We start from the raw sequence: 22,176 nt of genomic DNA on the forward strand, positions 1-22,176 counted from the left end.
AACATCATACATTAAAATTTCCTTAACCTTAAGTCAGTTTTTTAAAGCAAATTCCCCATTAAATATGGAAGGTGCACAATCCATGGCTACAAAGCAAGCTTGCTGTTTTTAACCAGGCAAGTCAGTTAATTCTTATTTACAATGACTGCCTACCCCAGCCAAACGACACTGGGCCAATTGTGTGAGCCATATAGGACTACCATCGACGGTTGGTTGGAATCGAACCAGGGTCTGTTGTGACACCTCCTGCATTGAGATGCAGTGCCTTAGACCGCTGCACCACTCGGGAGCACTAGCTACCTACTCTGTAAAGGCTTGACGTGCTAGAAAGTAATAGCAACGAGTTGCGAGAAAAAAAGTAACTAAAATAAACGTGTTTTATTAACTGGGTTGTAAACTCTGTTGTGTTACTCATCACCTAGTAGACTGTCGTGTGTCCACCAATCGCGTTAATGTGGTCATGCTGCAGCACGCGGTTGATAAAATAATCGTCACACAATACCTTCTTTCAAAGTCAGGGCATGATCACAGAGTTTCTAAAAGCAGAGACTCAACATTGCGAGACTTCCGGGAACGCTTGTGAAGCAGACCAGGTTTGGGGTTTGAGAAGTCAAATGGAGACGTGAAAAAGTATTCCTTAGTTGTTAGTTTTCTCGAAATCTAAAGGCACAACCTATATTCGAGACAGTTTCTTACGTATTTGAACATGTTAGTACTCCAACCTCGTGAAAGTGACAAACGTTTTTATTTTCTTCCAAAACGACTTAATATCGAAGGAGTGCCTTTTGATTTGACGGCTTGCACATGCGCAATTCGTCGCAAGACGACCGTTAGACCTGGAGACGTTTTTCTGCGCATGAGCTTAGCTAGCCAACGTAGCCATGGCATGACCTACAACCGTGATCGGGGAGTTCTATTGGAGAAGCCGTCTCTACCTGTCTGCGGCATGACGGTGCTTTCAAGACAACCGGGAACTCTGGGAAAAAAAGTCAAATCATGCAATCAGGTCGGAAAGTCGGAGCTCTAGAAAGATGCCCTAGTTTCCGACTTGGAATTCCGAGTTGGATGACCGTTCAAAACGATTTTTCCCAGTCGGAGCTCGTTTTTTCCCGAATTCCCAGTTGTTTTGAACGCGGCATTAGTCAAGAAACCTGCCCATTTTCCTCGAAAATACGAAATGTAATGATTCCAAAGCTATACAATTATTACAGAGAACAAGTTAATGATCTCACATCTCGGAAAAGATTCGGAATGTTTCTTGTTGCCAAAATTCATGCTAATGTTTTTTTTTTAGCTAGCGCCCAATTGACTCCCATTCACTCCTTGAAGGACGCGCGTTTCCCAAAATCGCCCAAAATGCACCGCGCGTCCCATTGACAACGCATGGGCATCGTACGCAATGGGCGTTGGAGTTTCCCATCTCCTCAAAAGTATCTCTGGCCCGATCGGGGATTTCTATTGGAGAAGCAGTTTAGACGTCTTCATACTAAAGCATATTTGTGTCTACTCTCCGTTATTTCTGGTCTGTGGACTCCAGTTGTGTTCTAGGACTGTACGAAGGGCCTTCAAAAGGAATTTTAAATCATGTCTGAGGTATGTATCGAATTTGTATTGTTTTGGGTATTATATTGTAGTTACCATATTTTTTTAAACATGTTTTATTTCACCTTTATTTAACCAGGTACGCAAGTTGAGAACAAGTTCTCATTTACAATTGCGACCTGGCCAAGATAAAGCAAAGCAGTTCGACACATACAACAACACAGAGTTACACATGGAATAAAACACACATACAGTCAATAATACAGTAGAAAAATAGGTCTATATACAATGTGAGCAAATGAGGTGAGATAAGGGAGGTAAAGGCAAAAAGGCCATGGTGGCAAAGTAAATACAATATAGCAAGTAAAACACTGGAATTATAGATTTGTAGTGGAATAAAGTGCAAAGTAGAAATATAAATAATGGGGTGCAAATGAGCAAAATAAATAAATACAGTAGGGGAAGAGTAGTTGTTTGGGCTAAATTATAGATGGGCTATGTACAGGTGCAGTGATCTGTGAGCTGCTCTGACAGCTGGTGCTAGTGAGGGAGATAAGTGTTTCCAGTTTCAGTGATTTTTGTAGTTCGTTCCAGTCATTGGCAGCAGAGAACTGGAAGGAGAGATGACCATAGGAGGAATTGGCTTTGGGGGTGACCAGTGAGATATACTTGCTGGAGCAATGATGACATGCATAGCTATATTATTATGTTGATTTTCAGGTTCAAGTGCAGGTTCACTAACATGTGTCAACTTGGCTTTGTCAGCTAACATTGCCGTTAGCACTGTTAACGTAAATGTGTTTAGCTATCTAATTAATAAGCTATAACAAAATAGTATTATTGTTTTAGCCAACCTGCTTTGAATTTAGCATAACTAATTCTAAGGAGTTGGCACTTGACTTGGCACCACTAGTTGTCCCTGTCAGTCTTGTATCAAGTTTGAATTAAACTCCGCTAACTCGGTTATTGCCTTTTTTAAACGGAGCCACCCGATGAAACGACCCCATTTAATTTGTTTGCCAGCTCAATGTCTGATTTCACTCCCAAACCAGAGGATTGCGTTTGCCTCAACTGTCACCCTGCTTTAAGGGTGTGGTGCGGCTTTCGACATAGCCCAAGGCGCTGATTGTGTGTGTACTAAAAACACGCTCCTGGGTTGTAAATCATTGCTTGCCTATATATTATCCTGGTGAGAAGAAGCATGTTAAAGTTATTATAGCAAACGTTGACTAGCGTATAGCTTGTTGTTTGGAGTTATAGGATGAAGGAAGAAGTGTTGGCGTTTTGCTCAATTATTTCATCATAACAGGACAACTCTAGGCAAGAAGCGCCCTGAACGAAGGTTTTGAGGCCAGTTCCTATGTTCTGCCATTCTGGGCTCAAGTTGCTCAATATACAGTATAATGTCATCATGACTTTGATGCGGTTTTACTGCATGTAGGCTAAGAAAAATGGACCCAGATGAGATCAAAGTTCAATTTACGCCAGCACTGACTCTGTCAATTGCTCCAGGGATTATCTAGCTCCAGGATGGGCAACTGGCGGCCCACGGACCGCCCCTCGGATCGATCCCCCCTCCTCTCCTCAGTCGGGGTCTTAACTTACTGTTGCGAGTTAGAATAGTACACTAAACAAAAATATAAACGCAACATGTGAAATAAAACATCCCATAAATTGTTCATATGCACAAAAAACGTATTTATCTCAAATTTTGTGAACAAATTTGTTTACATCCCTGTTAGTGAGCATTTCGGCTTTGCCCTGGTAGTCCATCCACCTGACAGGTCTGGCATATCAAGAAGCTGATTAAACAGCATGATCATTACACAGGTGCACCTTCTTCTGGGGACAATAAAAGGCCACTCTAAAATGTGCAGTTTTGTCACACAACACAATGCCACAGATGTCTGAAGTTTTGAGGGAGCGTGCAATTGGCATGCTGACTTGGCATGCTGACTGCAGGAATGTCCACCAGAGCTGTTGCCAGATAATTTAATGTTAGTTTCTCTAATCATTAGCCACCTCCAATGTTGTTTTAGAGAACTTGGCAGTACGTCCAACTGGCCTCACAACTTCAGACCACGTGTAACCACAGCGTGTAACCACACCATCCCAGGATCTCCACAAACCATCTTCTTCACCTACGAGATGGTCTGAGACGAGCCACTCGGAGAGCTGATGAAACTGTGGGTTTGTACAAACAAACAATGTCTGCACAAACTGTAGGAAACAGTCTCAGGGAAGCTCATCTGCATGCTCGTCGTCCTCACCAGGGTCTTGACCTGACTGCATTTCGGCATCGTAACCGACTTCATTGGGCAAATGCTCACCTTCGATGGCCACTGGCATGCTGGAGAAGCGTTCTCTTCACAGATTAATCCTGGTTTCAACTTTACTGGGCAGATGGCAGACAGCGTGTATGGTGTCGTGTGGGTGATAGGTTTGCATCGTTGTGAACAGAGTGCCCAATGGTGGCGGTGCGGTTATAGTTTAGGCAGGCATAAGCTACGGACAACAAACACAACTGCATTTTATTGATAGCAATTTGAATGCACAGAGATACCATGATGAGATCTTGAGGCCCATTGTCGTGTCATTCATCCGCCGCCATCACCTCATGTTTCAGCATGATAATGCACGGCCCCATGTCGCAAGGATTTGTGCACAATTCCTGGAATCGGAAAATGACCTAGTTCTTCCATGGCCTGCATACTCACCAGACATGTCACCCATTGAGCATGTTTGGGATGCTCTGGGTTGATGTGTACAACAGCGTGTTCCAGTTCTAGCCAATATCCAGTAACTTCACACAGCCATTAAAGAGGAGTGGGACACAATTCCATAGGCCACAATCAACAGTCTGATCAACTCTATGCAAAGGAGATGTGCCGCGCTGCATGAAGCAAATGGTCGTCACACCAGATACTGACTGGTTTTCTGATCAATGCCCTTACCCATGAGCAACTGCGGACCCTCATGAGTTCAGATTTTTTGTGGCCCAACACCCATCAAAGTTGCTTATCCCTGATCTAGATCAACCCTTTTCAGACATAGATCTGCTCATTCTACTGTAAGGTTGCTGCCATTTTCTAATGACACTGTATAGGAACCTGTCCATCATATAACTGATTTAACTTGGGAGCAGCAATTTTCATGTACATGTTTAGCTGACTTTAACTGCATATTTTGCTTCCCCTCCATCCAGGCGGATTTTGATAAGGCTGCAGAGGAGGTGAAGCAGCTGAAGGCTAAGCCAGCAGATGCAGAGATGCTCAGGGTCTATGCTCTGTTCAAACAGGCCAAAGTGGGCGACGTCAACACCGGTAAATCAGTCGGCGTCCTTCCAGTGCTTTGTGATACCCCTCCATTCTAGAAGTCTTATTGTATAGTCTGTTGATTGTGTGTGTTTTTCTTTATATCTGAAGCTCGCCCTGGGATGCTGGATTTCACTGGGAAAGCCAAGTGGGACGCCTGGGAGAAGGAGAAAGGTGTGTTTCCTGTAGTCCTTCCTCATTTAGCCTGTAGAGGGCACTGCTCAAATCAAATCAAACTTGAATTGCCACATGCCTTGAATACAACAAGTGTAGACTTTACCGTGAAATGCTTACTTACAAGCCCTTAACCAACAGTGCAGTTCAAGAAAAATAAAATATTTACCAAGTAGGCTAAAATAAAAAGTAATAATACAAAGTAACACAATAAGAATAATAATAACGAGGCTATATACAGGGGGCACCGGTACCGAGTCAGTGTGTGGGGGTACAGGCTAGTTGAGGTAATTTGTACATGTAGGTGGGGGTGAATTGACTATGCATAGGTAACAAACAAACAGCGAGTAGCAGCAGTGTACAAAAGGGGGGTCAATGTAAATTGTTCGGTGGCAATTTTTATGAATAACTTGGGGGTAGAAGCTGTTGAGGAGCCTTTTGGTCCTAGACTTGGCGCTCCGGTACCGCTTGCCGTGCAGTAGCAGAGAAAACAGTCTATAACTTGGGGGACTGGAGTCTCTGACAATTTTATGGGCTTTCCTCTGACACCGCCTATTATATAGGTCCTGGATGGCAGGAAGCTTGGCCCCAGTGATGTACTGGGCCGTTCGCACTACCCTCTGTAGCGCCTTACGGTCAGATGCCGAGTAGTTTTCATACCAGGCGGTGATTCAACCGGTCAGGATGCTCTCGATGGTTTAGCTGTAGAACCTTTTGAGGATATGGGGGACCATGACAAATCTTTTCAGTCTCCTGAGGGGGGAAAAGGTTTTGTCGTGCCCTCTTCACGACTCTCTTGGTATGTTTGGACCATGATAGTTCGTTGGTGATATGGACACCAAGGAACTTGAAACTCTCGACCCGCTCCAATACAGCCCCGTCGATGTTAATGGTGGCCTGTTCGGCCCGCCTTTTCCTGTAGTCCACGATGAGCTCCTTTGTCTTGCTCACATTGAGGGAGAGGTTGTTGTCCTGGCACCACACTGCCAGTTCTCAGACCTCCTCCTATAGGCCGTCTCATCGTTGTCAGTGATCAGGCACTGTTGTGTCATCTGCAAACTTAATAATGGTGTTGGAGTCGTGTTTGGCCACGCAGTCGTGGGTGAACAGGGAATACAGGAGGGGACTAAGTACACACCCCTGAGGGGCCCCAGTGTTAAGGATCAGCGTGGCAGACATGTTGTTGCCTACTCTTACCACCTGGGGGCGGCCCGTCAGGAAGTCCAGGATTCAGTTGCAGAGGGAAGTGTTTAGTCCCAGAGTCCTTAGTTTAGTGATGAGCTTCACCTAAATTAGGGGATCAGTTTTGCACAGTTGTGGATCTCCTCAGCTCAATGCATTTACACTGTCATAAAGTATACTGGTTGAGACAGACAGTTCTTAAACAGTAACTCATTGTTAACTAAATGTGTTTTCCTTTTCTTACTTGACTCCCATAGGAAAGAGCAAAGAGGATGCCAGGAAGGAGTACATTGCCTTCATAGAGGTTCTGAAAGGGAAGTACGGAGTCTAACAAATGACTGACTGACCGGGCCAACCGCTGGCAGTGTAGAACCTTGACCTCTGTGGTCAGCCCACACCTCATCCCTGTGAGGATCCTTAATCTCAACGAGTATGCCCTTTTCTACAAGACCTGGTGAAAATGCATATGTCAAATCCTTTGTAATTCTAGCGGTGCACTTGGTTTAGCTGAGGTAACTTGGTTTAGCTGAGGTATGTGCAGGGTGGTTGGAGTTTGCATTTTTTGGACTATTCAAATGGTTCCATTGTACAGAACTACCTAAATCAAGCACACCTCAAATGACATATGCGTTTTACCCAGGAATGTTTTCTACTGTGCATTGCACTAAGAATACAGGACCAACAAGCCGCCGCTACGTACAGAGACACCGTCCTCCACATTCAACTTCCTAGTGAATGTTCTCAACTGGTTGTTCAGCCCACATCCTCCATAAAGTTTTCATTTGTTTTAACTTTTCTGTTGTCAAGCTTGGTTATTTTATGAGAGGATATTATATAATTTGCCTTGCATCACATACTCAGTAAACCACAAAATGTACACTTTGTCACTCACAACTGTGCCCCTTGTATCTCACAACTGTGCCCCTTGTCACTCACAACTGTGCCCATTGTCACTCACAACTGTGCCCCTTGTCACTCACAACTGTGCCCCTTGTCACTCACAACTGCTCCCCTTGTCACTCACAACTGTGCCCTTTGCACATTCAAAACATTTGTATATTCAGAAAATGTATAAGGGTCAAAGACGTATAAGGTTTTCAAAGTAGCAAAAAAATAAAACAGCAAGTACAATTCCTTAAAAGGCTTTTTTTATGTTCAGTGGAGTGTCACCTATGCCGTTATATTCAAGAATAAAGCCAATAATTCATTTTTATTGCGCTTCATATTAATGTAATTCAGTAAAACCCTGTTTAAAAAAAAATAAAAAAATCTTCATAATCAAAAGGTTATATAGCCATGCTTAGACTGGCAGGAATATAACTACCCAGAAAAAATGACACTTTATTTTGAATACCACATATTTGATGTGTCACGGGTACAAGTCAATTTGTTGAAGGTTCTTTACAAAAACTTCCTGCCTTACACTGAACAAAAATTCAAAAATCTATGAAAATATCTTTCACTTCATCCTATGAGATTTGTTTTGTGTCTGAGTCAACAAAGTTACTGTATTTTAATATAAAATACTGGTGTTATAATGTATGACACTTTTGTTACACTGAATGACACTCAGCAACACTTTGCACAAACACGGTACATGCATTGCTTGTTCTTGAGATCACATAATGGAAGACATTAACTCAGAAACGCTTGAGGTTTTCAGCAACCCGCTTTGGCTCAACCTGTCAACTAGTAGTTTCACGTTCTCGTGATCGAGACACGCACAGGTGTTGTGGTCATGTGCCTTCGGCTTTGTAATGTAAAATGGCCGCAGTTGTAAAAACTGTCTGTATGACAGCGAGTGTCCCATCCACCTCTGAATTGTACTCTGCATGGAGTTCTTTTAGAGATTTCATGAGTATGCGCCTCTGAACCTTCTTCTTCGTTTGCGTGACCGTGTCTTTCTTCCCTGAGAGAAGGCAACTATTTTCATCTCCACTGTGAAATGCAATGACCTGTGTTTTCCTCACTAAAGATATTTTATTTTTCCCTCGTGGCCTATATTTTTTAACTTAGATTGTGTTTTAATTTATTTGACCATTGCATGCCCTTTCGTAATTTGTTGCTTTTTTGTTGTGATTGTTTTAGTTGCATTTCCAGTTGAAGAATTTTCTTCTTTAGTTTTAGTTTTTCCTTTTGCAGCCGCTTACAACGCTTTGATACCTTTTTCACTTTTTCTTGAGTGGAGGAAGCAAGTGGTTGCTCCAGTTTTTGAGATTGAGGCTCAAGGGATTGCTCTAGTTCTGGAGTTAAGGACTCAGATGGTTGTTCTAGCTCTGGAGGTGCAAATTCATGTTGTACTTTTTCAAGTTGTTCAGGGGGCTGCTCAAAAGAGTTTCCGTCAGTGGATACTGGAGTTAAGTTCATCACCACATTAATTTCTTCGATTTTTTTTCACTGCGACTCCTCTGATTTAATCTAAATTTTTCCCTCTTTTTTTCAGCATCAGATTGTGTCATTGTATGGATTGGTGGATGATCAGGCTTGACATCCTTCTTTCTTCTCTGATAGCTAAAAAACGAAAATGTAATAGTTATGACACTGGCACAGAATAGGATTCGCATCCATTAAATGTTATTAGTAGTATATTAGTAGGCTATACAATGATAACGCTTAATCAAAGTTTAAAAGTAAAATCAACTCCCTCTACCTTTCTCAAACATGTTTTGTTACTATTTCATTGCTAATGTTAATAATAATCACTTTACTATAATTTGAGCCTGCGGCAGCACTTTACGTTGCATTAAGTTTGCATTAAGTTGCATTATTACACGATTATTACATGATAGTTAATATTGTAATTATGCATTGTTACACTGTATCTGGTCAATTTCTATTCAATGCAGGTACACAAATGCAATTTCAAGATACCTACACAAAATAGCTACATCAAATGCCCATCAAACTACTTCAACTCAAACATGTACAGTCTTGATTTTTCATAAAGTGCCAAAATGTGAAGCAGCTATTAACTAATATAATTAATAATCACATTTTAATTCATAATTGTGTGTGTGTGTAATATTAAATTAACTAATATAATCCATCAGTTATATCTTAACTGCAGTGCAATAAAAAATGAACTACAGTGTAATAGTGCAACTTAATGTTAAGCGTTAACCACCCAGCTTTATATTCTATTATATCCTATTCTGTTGCTGACAGTAGCGTGAAACCATGAAAACAGTACCTTGCTTTTCTTCTGGCTAGTCTTTCCTCCCAAGCAACTGGATCTGCGTTAATGTTTTGTCTGTGCCATGCAGCCCACTCCTTATTAGACAACGGCATCTACAGCATAAAGATAATGTGCCTTGAAATACCTTAAAATGCCATAAAATAGTTTAAAATAATAATATTCAGTATTCATACAACAAGTAAATATGAATTGCATGATTAAATGTTGTAAACTAGTGAAAACATGGGATAGCAAAGCTACTGTCATTCAGCATAACAGGTGACATTGTGGTATAAACATGAAACTTTTGGACAAACGCATGATACTGAAGGATGAATTTCATACATAAACATATTTAACAGGCAGTTCCTTGGCCACCTATATAAAGTAATGACATTGACCTATAAAGATTATTCTTACTGTTCATGTTGAATATAGCTTTTTATAAAATAATAACTTTAAAATGATGTTTTCTGTGTTGTACTGAAGGACATGTGTTTTTGTTACAAAGGTTATCATCAAATATTTCAGAGACATTTACTCACCTCATCACATTGATAGATGGTCTTTAATGGGTATTTTTTGTGATGTCACACACTGTCACATGATTACCAGCATGTGAAATGCTTTAAAATGGCTTTTTACCTTTGTTATAGTGAATGACATTGATGAAGCACAAAAGTCCGGACAAAAGTTATTCAAGTTTTTAAATATTTTTTAGATACAGTATGTTGCCCATTATTCTATATATTGTTGCAAACACTAACACAATTATCCCATGGGTGTTCATTTATATTTTTAGGATGAAGTTCTACATTTTAAAAACACTTTTGTCATTAGAATTTTAACGTGGTCAGTTACACTGAAGGACATTTTGACACTTAGAAGCTCAATAACTCACTTAATTTAATAGTTTGCAACACAAATATTTCTGGGTCAAAAGAAGGGTAAGAGTTGAGTGATTTAATATTATATTTATACATATTTATCTTTTTATGTTAAATGAATAGCCTTCGGACACCAAATGTACACGTCTTGTCTTTGACCCATAAACTCAGAAATCAAGAATACTTTGGCAATTTTCCAGGTTGTTTTTTTCCACCTCGTACCATGTCCCGGGGCCAATGGTCACTGAGAAACAACACTTGGCACTTGTAGCTTATCGTTTCTTGCATAATTCATCTGGCAGTTTCACAAGATCATTATACTTTTTGTAGTAATGATTAGCTCTTATTAGTTCAGGAGGCATGTTGAGCTTTGCACTGCTTTCTCACAGTTTGAGACAACATTTCTCAGTAGAGAAGAGTTGTTCATGCAATAATTGGGTAAGCCTACATGTATATATTAGTAATGGTGTGGGATTTGGAATCTCAACAATGGGTAAGCCTACATGTATATATTAATAATGGTGTGGGATTGGGAATCTCAACAATGGCTAGGTTTACATGTATATATTAGTAATGGTGTGGGATTGGGAATCTCAACAATGGGTAGGCCTACATGTATATATTAGTAATGGTGTGGGATTGGGAATCTCAACAATCTGTAGGTTTACATGTATGTATTAGTAATGGTGTGGGATTGGGAATCTCAACAATGGGTAGGCCTACATGTATATATTAGTAATGGTGTGGGATTGGGAATCTCAACAATCTGTAGGTTTACATGTATATATTAGTAATGGTGTGGGATTGGGAATTTCAACAATGGGTAGGTTTACATGTATGTATTAGTAATGGTGTGGGATTGGGAATCTCAACAATGGCCATACTCGCACCGTATAAATCTCTGTGCTGTCATGGAAGAAACATTCTTCCTTCCTGTCTGCTTCTCCTGGCGATAGCAGAGTATCCCGTAACCAGACTTCTAATAACTACGGGGGGAGAAGTCAATCAATTCTGTCTGAATAGCTAGAGGGAGGGGACGGTTGAGATCATTCTTAAAGGAGACTTGCATTGTTTTACGAATGATGGTTGTTAATCATACACAGGTATAAACTCCCACTGAACTTTTGATATTTGAAGTGAACACATCTTTCCGCTGACAGTTTTGCCTCTCGGTCAAGTGGAGTACAACACCATGACCGTTATTCAGATAAAGGTAACTAGTCATGTTTTTTATTAGAATGACTGTTGTTAGATTTGCTTGTAAATCATATAGTACACATGCTTCTAAATAACTAGGATACATCTGTTTTTGCCAGATTGTCAATGGTATCATGTCCATGATGTTTATTTCTTCAGTGATATTCAGTGTTCTGTCATTACTGATGTGGTTGCTTGTGTTAGTGCATTAGCATTGAAACAACAGAGACTTTCTCTCATACATTCATTTTATGATCCCCTTTTATGATCACCTCATTCCAACTCTCTCACATAACCCACATAATCCTCTCAGGACCTCCCTGCTCTCTGTTTTGATGTTCCAAACTTTTACTCTTTGTGTAATGTGTGACAGACTTATTTGAGTGAATAATCAATTAAGAAAAACTCAGTAGACAAATATGTCAATGAAATATAGGCAGATAGGCTATGAAGGAGCTGACGCAAGTCACACTAAACCAATAGCCTATTATTTGTTCCCTTATATGCTTACAGTCTTAATTTACATTAATGAATGCACCCAATTTATTCTACACAGCTGGATCTGCAACTCAAACCCAAGTTTCACCTTAATCTACTGATTCAAACTCTGCTGGAGAGCAGCTTTACCAAGGTTACTGGGTTCGGGACTCCAGATAGATTTACTTACAGTGGAGTTTAAGGCATGTCCCTGTGGTCACGTTGCCCTGTATCTTTGTCTCTGTCCAAGTCACACAGGTCGGTACTGTACTCTGTACCTGCATAATTTTAAACCCTAAATTCACTCAATCCCCTTTCTGTAGGTCCCAGTTGGAGCACCCAGACAGAAGAAGGCCCGGCCTCTCTTCCTGGAGGTGTTGTCCCGCAGCCTGATCATCCTCTGCACGGCCCTGGCCATTGTCCTCTCCTCCATAGCTGTGTGCGATGGACACTGGTTGCTGGCGGGCGGCGGGAGGATGTTTGGTCTATGGCACTTCTGCACCCTGGAGGCAGTGGTGGAACGAACAGTCTCACCTAACTGCACCACCCACCTAGGTGTATCTGGGGTGGCGGTGGGCCTGGGCCTGTGTCGCTCCATGGTCTCCCTGGCTGTGGTGGGAGCCATCTTTGGCCTGGAGTTGCTGGTCATATCGCAGGTCAGTGAGGACCGGGACTCGGGCCGGCGGTGGGGCCTGGGGTCAGCTCTGGTGCTTGTGGCGGCAGCACTGTCGGCAGGGGGAGTGGTGGTGTTTGTGTCTCTGCTCCGGCAGCAGGCCTCTCCTTTGGGCTTCACCCTAACCTTCTGGTGCCAGTTTACCGCAGTCTTCCTGCTCTTCCTCAACGGCATGGCAGCGCGCCACATCCATCACATGGCCCTGCAGGCACCACCTAGAGGCCGCCTGGGGAAATGCTAGAGGGGAAAGAGCACAAGGAGTCCAGCAGTGTCCAGCTACAGCAGTACGGCAGAAGGCATTTTCATGTTCCAAACACGCAGACGTCCCAGGAACAGTGATTTCCTGTTGGGATTAGGTTTAGGGTTACGCCCAGGGTTGAGGACTGTGGAGTATAGTGGACATCAGGACATCCATGGGTGTCACAGTGCCTGAGATGTAACAGGGTCTTTTTGAATGGATCAGCTGTATGTAGGATTCCTCAAGGCCTTGTGCATGTGCAGCTTGTTAATAGTACATACTGGGAACAGTAAACAACGACTGCTGCCTGTCTATATGCAGTCAAATCATCTTCATTGTTTTGTGGAAATACAGCTCTGGATTGTGTAGAATATTTTTTTTTTACAACATATGTTTTTCTTAGTTACACTGAGCGCAGTAACTAATGTGTAACTTCCTTTTAACCCCTTGGCCTCATAACTACAGGATGTATGCCAGTGGTAACAGATTAAACAGCCCAGTAAGAGATAGGAAGAATAATGACTTTTAAAATACATTTATGACATTTATTGTGAAAGTTGATCTTCTCATTGCCATCAAGTCGTACCATCATTGATTCTGTGTGAAGCACACGTAATATAACTAACATAGCATGGTTAAATTGATTCTAGGAACTGTCACCAACACATTCACACAAATTCCTTTAAACTTTACAACAGCTCTTGTTTTCATGGTTAAACATACACATATCGTATGTAACACTTGGAATATACATGTTAGAAAGCCAATAAATAAAATGAAGCATGTCCACATGGTTCTTTAGAATACCTGGTCATATTTACAATTGTACAATAGGCAGGTGCAGGCACAGGTCTCTTTCATTCCTGATAGTCATGCAGTGTGTGTGCCGTGCGTGCCTGCAGGTGAGGATGAGGAAAGGTCAGAATAGCAAACCCATGCACAGAAAGGTTGTCAGCGTTTTGACCCCACAACCAAAGGTCCAGTCCTGTCACTAAATGCCATGCCGGTCAAAGATCACAAAGGAGGCCTCATCCTTCAAGAGTCAAACAGGAATGTCAGAATGTCACAGATAGACTGTGGAACACACATGGCACCTATCCATTGATAAAGCCTCGTAGGTACAGTATAGGTAGTGAGGAGTGACTGGATGTGCTACACCAGACTAGAATGGTGTGTGGAGGGTCCCCGGGTCAGGAAGGAGACCTGGGTATGGGCCCCTACACTCTGACTCATGGAGCCATGTTGGCGCCTGGCCTCCCCAGGTAGATGCTGCTTCAGCCTCCATCGCCTCCACCTCCTCTGAACCTCATACTGAACCTGGGGATAGGGTGTCAAAGGTCAACAGCCAGGGTCAGCCAATCCCCTCTCTCTATCCTCAATAATCTACTACTGGACACTGACTGTGTGGTTGTCAACTTACCTCTCCATTCAGAAAACAGTATAGAACTGCTACTACAAACCCCTATAATAGGACAGAGCACAGACAAAGGGTTAGGTAAACTAAACTAAATGGACGGAAAATAGCATAGCGGTTAAAGTGTTGAGCCAGTAACCGAAAGGTCCCTGGTTCGCACACCCTAGCTGACAAGGTGAAAAATCTGTTGATATAACCCAAATTCTCTCCAGGGGTGCCGTACTACTATGACTGACCCTATAAAACAACACATTTCACTGCACCTATCCGGTGTGTGACAATAAAACATATTTTTTTACTCACTGTATACCAAAAAGTAGATACACTGAAAGTTTGTAGCAGGGATGTACTGTATGCACAGTACACCCACAGAGGTGGGATAAAGGTACTACAGTACCTGAGTGGAAGCAAAAGCCAGCTCGATAAAGTTCCATATTTCACTGACTTTATGTGGGAGGAATGCAAAGAGGACGTAGTGCAAACCAAAGAGAGATACCAGGAGAAGGGTGGACTTAGCAAGCCTCCTGAAAATAAACATTTACAAGTACATAAGATATCATCAACATGACAAAAGTGTTTTGTTCTGTAGGTATTAAATAGCTTTTGGTCAAAAAGAATAATATGTAACTCACCTATACTGGTTCAACTCATTTCTATGCATTTCCTGTGTCCTCAACTTGGCCACCAGGATTCTTATGATACTTAGAAAAAACAGCAAGTTAACCTGCGTAAGAGACAGATTTTGAGTGAGGTGCTGACTAACAGAAAATCACAAATTAGCTTATGGGGTCAAAGGTTATGGCAGAACTCACAACGATGAAGAGGAGAACAGGAACTCTGAGAATCCACCAGATCCCCTCGTGTCCCCTCCTCTCCCAGCACCTTTAAAACCAGGGGGAGAGAGAATACACACACACTCTATATGTGGGGAGCATGTAAGCATTATTACACAGATACTTGAATACAGACATAACCTACCCTTCATTCTCCTGGGTATATTTTGCCAAACTCCAGGCTACTATAATGACCATTGGGGAACCTGTAGAGGCAAACAGTCAGACAATGGAATAGGAAAAGACAGAAAATAGATGATGTCAGAGCTCCCAGACAGTCCAATTGAGTAGACAGATATACATAGCCAAAATCAATGGTATAATCTTTTACTTTAGCAAACTTGTCCTTCAGTCTTGTTAATTTAAGTTTGCTAAAGTAAAACAGGCTTACCCCAGCCCAGGACAATGTACCACCTGAGGTGCCTCTTCTGGGAGAAGAGGGAGACACTGACCAGGCTGTACAGGTAGTGTCCCTCGGCCAGCAGCCAGCTGTAGTTGGCCATGATGCAGTAGTTGGAGAACGTTGTTGCAATCTTACAGCTGACCTGTGGAGGGCGACAGAGGACCGAGACAGACAGGAGGATAAGTCAACTCAACCGGAAGGAAGGGGAGGACTTGAGCCTTGTCTTCTTCTTCTAAGGGATTTCTATATATAGATGAATGTTATATGATTAATGCATGTACGTAATAAAATCGAGATTGCAAGCGTGATTTGAAGTTTTTGCATTGATTGACTGGCTGATTGAACATAATTATGGTCTGATTGTCTGGTTTAGTAATTGGGTGATTGACTGGCTGGCAGTCAGTGATTAGGAGTCACTGTGTAATAAATGTTATGAAGGGATTAATAGTGATTGGTTGTAGGCACCGGATAGGAGTCACAGTGGAAGTGGTCATCAGAGGAGAAGAGCACAGCATCTCTGATGAAGATGAAGGTGGCTCGGAGGATGAAGGAGAGGAACAGTTGGATGTGGACGTAGTTACGGGTGCAGTGGAGCCTCCTTGGGGGAAGACCAAGGACACAGAGAGATAGAATAAAATACATACATTCATCATTTCATCCATTGACCCTTGTACATACAGTGGACATAGTGAAGACAGCAGATTAAGATAAACAGTTGACATAGACAAGCATTTTAGACAAATGGAGAAGTGGTAAAAGTCATTCCTAATGGTAAGGGATGAGCAGAACAATTTATGATCTACTACAAGTATAAATCACTTGGACGGCCCCCCCAACTATACTCACCTAAACAGACAGAGTGTGGCAGTGGCGATGGTAAGAGACGCTGTAGAGATAGCATAGCCCACCGAGTACATGACTTGCACATAGAGGAAGTAGCCATGGGACCTGGGTGCCTGGGGAAGCAGAAACAACACTGTTCATCCAAAAGGGCATGTTATAAGCACTCTGAGTTTATGAATGTATGAGTTAGGACTTTTTCAGTCACAGAGAGCGATTGAAATAGATAAAGAGAATCAGAGAGAGAGAGAGAGAGAGAGAGAGAGAGAGAGAGAGAGAGAGAGAGAGAGAGAAGGGAAAGGGGATACCTAGTCAGAGCAAAAGAAAGAGCAAAAGAAAGAAAGAAAGAAAGAAAGAAAGAAAGAAAGAAAGAAAGAAAGAAAGAAAGAAAGAAAGAAAGAAAGAAAGAAAGAAAGAAAGAAAGAAAGAAAAAGAAAGAAAGAGAGAGATGTGTAAGGGTGGACGGAGTGTCCTGGCATAACAGAAAAAGAGAGAGCGGGGGTTTGGACCGTGTCGTTACTATCTGTCTCTTAAATCACTGTAGTTAAGCACTGCTGTCCTCCCAGCAGGAAGACCAGTTGGAACAGACTGGGAAGAGGAGTTCTGAGCAGAACCAGAACATTTCCCACTGTGATTTACTCTTTAATTCCGAATACAACACTGGGTCAGAATCTGTCCCTAAATGACATCAAATAATAATAATAATAGGTTTACTTCACCCCAGGACACTGAAATGTTATAAATCAAATCAAATCATAGGTTTTATTGTGCACCCATATCCACTGACTCTCGCCCAGGCTGATGATATTGCCAAAAAGACATGCACCACTGTAGAAGAACTGAGTGCCAGCCTATCTAAATGCTTAACCTATACAGTATTTTCAGTGAACAGATCCTAAGGGAGGACAAAAATGATATGAGGTCATTAAAGAGTATTGGGACTTAGCACACCTGTGAATTCACATCATTCCTGAGGAGCATATCCCACAGAATTCTGCTTATATCACGCTATACCACAATAAACATAAAGTTCAAATGCAGAGACTCCGAGATTGTTGAGCGCTTTTGAAGTGACAGGTTGGCTCGAAATCCGTAGCTTATGTCCTCTGCACTGTATCAGCATAAAATAATGGCCTTCTAGCAGTCAGTAGGACAAAGATTCAGCAGGAGGCAGGCAGGTAGAGGTGCAAATGAGTGTTAGATTTATTTACACAGCGCTGGTATTTCAAAGATGAAAGTGAAATTTACAAATAGGCTAGGCTATACAAAGTTCTGACTTCAAAATGGCAGCATTCTAAAGAAAAAGCCTCTCATCAGGCAAAACCTGTCTTAACCAATAAAGCACAGGTGGGGTCTACCAGGCTCAGATACAGCCTCCCCTTGACTTACCCAACATTTAACTAACTAGAACATGCCCAACCTGTCACTCAATAATTTAAACTGATATTTTTATATAGAGACATAAAACTAAAACTGAACTGAGGGGCTAAGCCGCCTTTAGCCCCCCCGTGGAACCAGGTACGAATCACATCATCCTACCTCAAAAGGGAAGGTGAGGGTCTCAAAGGCATACTCGCAGGCTATCTCATGTGGAGGAAACGACTCAGTCCAGCCGTGCTCTGTGCAGTTCCTGTATACTCTGCCTGTGATTGGAGAGAACACTGGTTTGCTAAAGAATAGATCTAAATAACGTTATTTTACAATCTTGACCATTACCCATCATTGCAACCGCTTTTTCCTGCTGGGATACTGTTTATCCTGTAATAATGCCTAAAGTACACAGGCATTACATAATACCTGACATACAAAACCCATTTACAATCATCAACCTTGAACATGGATATGTCTGATGATGTTCTAGTGTGTAACTGTTAAGGTGTCCTTGGAATGCTTAGTCATGTATGTGGGCATACCTGTGGTGCGGAGGAATCTGGGACATGGCTGTGACACAGTCTCTCCCACATCAGCATGAGGCCAGCAGTTCAGGTGGTCCCACAAACCTCGGCACTCTACAGGAGACATAATGGGTGTCATCCACAGGTATTCTAAAGGTTCTCTTCATTCATTCCACAAGGGAGGCTGAACAATTCCATTGCTCTCACAGTATACCACAAATCCTGACACATTTGGCTGCCAGCACAATATGTGTCTTGTTACTGTTATAGGAAGCCCCTTTCTAAAATCACTATCCATTTGCCAAATCACCTTGGCTTGTCTGGCAGCCCTTAGGCCCAGGTACCATATGGGCTGTGGAACAGTGGAAGAGATAGAAAAGGACAGGTGCTCTATCTGTCTCTCGGGACGGCAGGTAGCCTGGCGGGTGGGAGCGTTGGACCAGTAAACCGAAAGGTTGCTGGATCGAATCTCTGAGCTGACAAGGCCGTTCTGCCCTGAGCAAGGAAGTTAACCCACTGTTCCCCGGACGCCAAAGACGTGGCTGTCGATTAAGGCAGCCGTCTGCACCTCTCTGACTCTGAGGGGTTGGATTAAACACAGAAGACACAATTCAATTGAATGTATTCAGTTGTACAACTGACTAGGTATCGCTCTCTTAGTCTGTCTGTCCAATGTTTTATCTAATTGTTTTCTTCCTAAAGCCAATCTGAGGGCAAATGGAATATCAGAAATATCAATTGTGTGATAGTGCTAACCACTTCAATCAACCACTTGCATTATATTTCTCACAGCCTTCTCTCCTTCTCACCAGCAGGAAACCATGGTAACATGAGGTTTTCAGCATCCTAAATCCAATAAGCCAATGTGTTATGCTAATAACCTTATAATAAAGGGTAAAAGAACATTGCTTCGCCTCCCATATTAATGACCCCGGGGCTCCCAGCACAGATATGTGTTTACCAGGGCACAAAGACCACCAGATTCCACATATAGCAGAGCAGAGAAGCGTTTGGCTGATCTGGTTACCAGAGTGGACTCGCTGCTGCCTTCAAAACTCTCCATCACTCTCCATCACCGCTCCCTCGTCATTGGACGTGATTTGTGGTGTACGGATGTGCTGTTATCTAAGTTGTTTTCCTGGCCCCTCTTTGAACTGTTCTTCCTCTGTGTAGATTACATTAATGGCAAAACATGATGCCCATAGAATGACTGACTTGCCTGGTTGTTGAGAGTCAGCCTGGCTGATGTTGATCTTGAGCAGATCCTTGAAGCAGCTCTCCTCATCTTGGAGTAAGATGTAGTCCGGGTCACATTCTGGAGGAATGGCCTTCACCTTCAAACATGATTTTAAACGGCATCGCATTCTGTGTTGTAGTATATTTCTTTAGATTAGAAAGGGTATAGCCATATGCCTTTATCAAAATGTGCTGCATGCCATTCTCTCGCCCTAAACTAAACTTTTAAAAATACAAGAAATAATATTTTGCAATTTCAGAGGAATTTATGTTGAGACAGCGACAAATATAGTTTAGGCTACTATCATTTTCCATTTCATGATCATGATATATACACACATCCATTATCAAATAATTAGGAGGAATTGGAGCACATTTGAATATCACTCACATTGGAAGAGAAGTCGAGAAGAGCTGCTATAAGCACAATCCTACGCAATTGTCTGTTTATCCTCATTGCAGCTATGGTATTACCAAGACAAACTGTGAAATAAAAATAAATAAATAAAAAATATATATACGGTATCCGCTAGGAGGGACAATTCAGGTGCGCAATGGTAACCTGGACAAAAATATATCAATAGAAAATTCCAGGAATATTACTTGACCGAAGCAGAGAGTTAGTTGGTGCCTAAGTCCTGAAAACAGGTGACAGTGTCTTGTCCTTGTTATCTCAACCCTGATTTACACAAAACTGTAAACTTCAGATGCAGCGTAAAATAGATCATCCCTTTTCTGTCGACCCCGCCTTCTGCTCACCGCGCGCGGCTGTCACTGTCTGGTCCCACCCATTTAGGATACAGGTTTTATCTTACCTGGAAATTGCTTAGTTCTAAGTAATTTAATTTCCAAATTGTATAATTCGTTTTATTCTACCAAAGTTGTAGTTTATATAAATCCTAAAGAACTATTTCTGTCTCTGGCATATTAATTTCATCTCATGTGAACGTTCAAATAAATCCTGAAAATAAACTCTCAGTTGACTCTCAGCGCCTGTCCACCGCACTCGAACTCGCTCAAACACACCTTATAGTACCCATACGACACCTCTGAGTGGTGTTTACAAAACACAACAGTGCAGTGTACGGGTAGTAAAAGTGTCACCTGGTATCACATCTCGGCAGTGTTTGCTGTTTTACATGTATGATAAGCAGCACAAGGCTTGCCAGGGGGATAAACAAGCAGGCCAGTGTTATCTAGACTCACTGGGTCAATTAAGATCAAATCGATTTTTTTCTGGCCAAATACTGGGGATGGACAGAAGGAACATGGTGCTGGGTGTTTGGTAAAGTTGTGGACCGGTATAAATCAGATCCTTTCAGGGTCTGCCTCCACTCTTAAAGACAGGTTTAGGGTTGTTATATCTCTGGAGACAATTAACTGAAGGGCTTTGGTTTGATTTACAGATGTATGATCTTAATTTGAGCCAGTCTGCTACAGCAAGAAAATAATCCTGCAGCAACAGGAAAAGTAAATTATTGTGTGGATTATAATTAATGGACATTTTTGTAGCAATTGATACAGTTTTTGATAGGGCAAATCAAATCTGACATTTCAAAGTGGAAATGACAAACTTTAGAAGCCTTTTAAAAACTCAGAATCACTACAAGTTTATATTTCCGGTTATGCAAGAACATTCCCAGCAACAAGAGTGATTAAATTAAGATCCTACATCTGTAAAAGCTGTTTGGTATGTGTGAGGTGCTGAACCCTGGATCTAAAGAAGATCAGAATACTGAAACTTTGTGTGGTTTAGATTTAGAGGAAGAAGAAACATGGGAATATGGGAATATGTGTTTTAAAAAACACAAAGTCACTTGCCCCTTTCTTCTACAGCCATATTGTGGACTTTTCCATTGTACAATATATAGATAATTTGCAGATCAGCTTTAAATCCATCTAGAGGGAGAGTACTGCTGGTATGAGGAAGTGGCTGCTTGGGTCTTCTGCACCTCCAAGTGGAGTATAGCCTGAGAATTGGCATTTGCTCGAAACCACTGATATTATATAGGGTCAGATATTTTTTCCAACATTTAATGTTTAATTAACCTGATCCTATATCTGTGGTTAGGGTCAACAACTTTTAGCGTAGTGTATGAGGAAGTGTCAAAGCCTAATGACCAGTGTAAACAGAAGACAATTGCACTGTAACCATACCTGCCCAACTAAATGATACATTACCTGTTGTTTTAATATATATATATATATATATATATATATATATGTATGTGTTTATTTGAATGAGAGTGTGTGTATATGCATGTGTACAAACACCTGCACGGCATCAGCCTCAGGCAAACCGGCATTAGTTGTAAAAACACTGCCACTTAGTGTCATTCAAATGTACTTTTATTATGTTTTATTTTGACTTTTTCCTTTATCTTTTGACCATCATTCTCTCTCTCTCTCTCTCTCACACACACACAGCAACTCCACTCCCACTTGTCTCCAATTCCACATACCAACCCTCAGCTTCCCTCAGCCCATCCCATCTATCTCTGCTGGCCACCCACTTCGTGTTTCCACGCAACACATATCTTTCAAATATGCTATGATGTTTAACGTTCAATTTCAATCTATCTAATCGAATAGAATCTACAGATTGCGTGTTGAAGATAAATACTTTTACTAAGAGTGTTAGTATATTAGTAATTGACTGACCCCGTCTCTCCAGATCTCCTAACAGTACTATTTCT

General features: G+C 41.7%; 3 protein-coding genes across 8 annotated transcripts; 2 read left to right on the forward strand and 1 right to left on the reverse strand.

Annotated features, from left to right (window-relative positions):
• Positions 1 to 925: 925 nt before the first annotated feature.
• Positions 926 to 7,003, forward strand: LOC106586586 (acyl-CoA-binding protein). The gene is made up of 4 exons (XM_014174024.2): positions 926 to 1,593; positions 4,748 to 4,865; positions 4,968 to 5,030; positions 6,470 to 7,003. The coding sequence occupies exons 1-4, from the start codon at positions 1,585 to 1,587 to the stop codon at positions 6,541 to 6,543; spliced, it is 264 nt and encodes an 87-aa protein (XP_014029499.1). The 5' UTR covers positions 926 to 1,584; the 3' UTR covers positions 6,544 to 7,003.
• A 3,555-nt stretch (positions 7,004 to 10,558) lies between these two features.
• Positions 10,559 to 13,644, forward strand: tmem37 (transmembrane protein 37). Of its 5 annotated transcripts, none has more exons than XM_014174030.2 (3): positions 10,559 to 10,712; positions 11,435 to 11,487; positions 12,272 to 13,644. In XM_014174030.2, exons 2-3 carry the CDS (start codon positions 11,467 to 11,469, stop codon positions 12,860 to 12,862), a joined length of 612 nt encoding a protein of 203 aa, XP_014029505.1. In that variant the 5' UTR covers positions 10,559 to 10,712; positions 11,435 to 11,466; the 3' UTR covers positions 12,863 to 13,644. The 5 variants fall into 5 exon arrangements, with proteins under 5 accessions (XP_014029505.1, XP_014029503.1, XP_014029504.1 ...); XM_014174028.2 differs by having other exon boundaries at positions 10,620 to 10,712; positions 11,378 to 11,487; XM_014174029.2 differs by having other exon boundaries at positions 10,634 to 10,767; positions 11,378 to 11,487.
• sctr (secretin receptor) lies at positions 13,379 to 20,914 on the reverse strand. 2 transcript variants are annotated; one of them, XM_014174025.2, is made up of 13 exons: positions 19,872 to 20,914; positions 18,555 to 19,578; positions 18,263 to 18,358; positions 17,889 to 17,992; positions 16,356 to 16,465; positions 15,975 to 16,107; positions 15,498 to 15,651; positions 15,252 to 15,312; positions 15,086 to 15,155; positions 14,906 to 14,997; positions 14,671 to 14,797; positions 14,280 to 14,321; positions 13,379 to 14,176 (listed from the first exon to the last, which is right to left on the reverse strand). In XM_014174025.2, the coding sequence occupies exons 2-13, from the start codon at positions 18,589 to 18,591 to the stop codon at positions 14,012 to 14,014; spliced, it is 1,191 nt and encodes a 396-aa protein (XP_014029500.1). In that variant the 5' UTR covers positions 18,592 to 19,578; positions 19,872 to 20,914; the 3' UTR covers positions 13,379 to 14,011. The 2 variants fall into 2 exon arrangements, with proteins under 2 accessions (XP_014029500.1, XP_045563529.1); XM_045707573.1 differs by having other exon boundaries at positions 18,555 to 19,609.
• Between the last annotated feature and the right edge of the window lie 1,262 nt (positions 20,915 to 22,176).

The sequence above is a fragment of the Salmo salar genome, chromosome ssa25 (assembly GCF_905237065.1).
Source record: "Salmo salar chromosome ssa25, Ssal_v3.1, whole genome shotgun sequence".
NCBI lineage: Eukaryota > Metazoa > Chordata > Actinopteri > Salmoniformes > Salmonidae > Salmo > Salmo salar.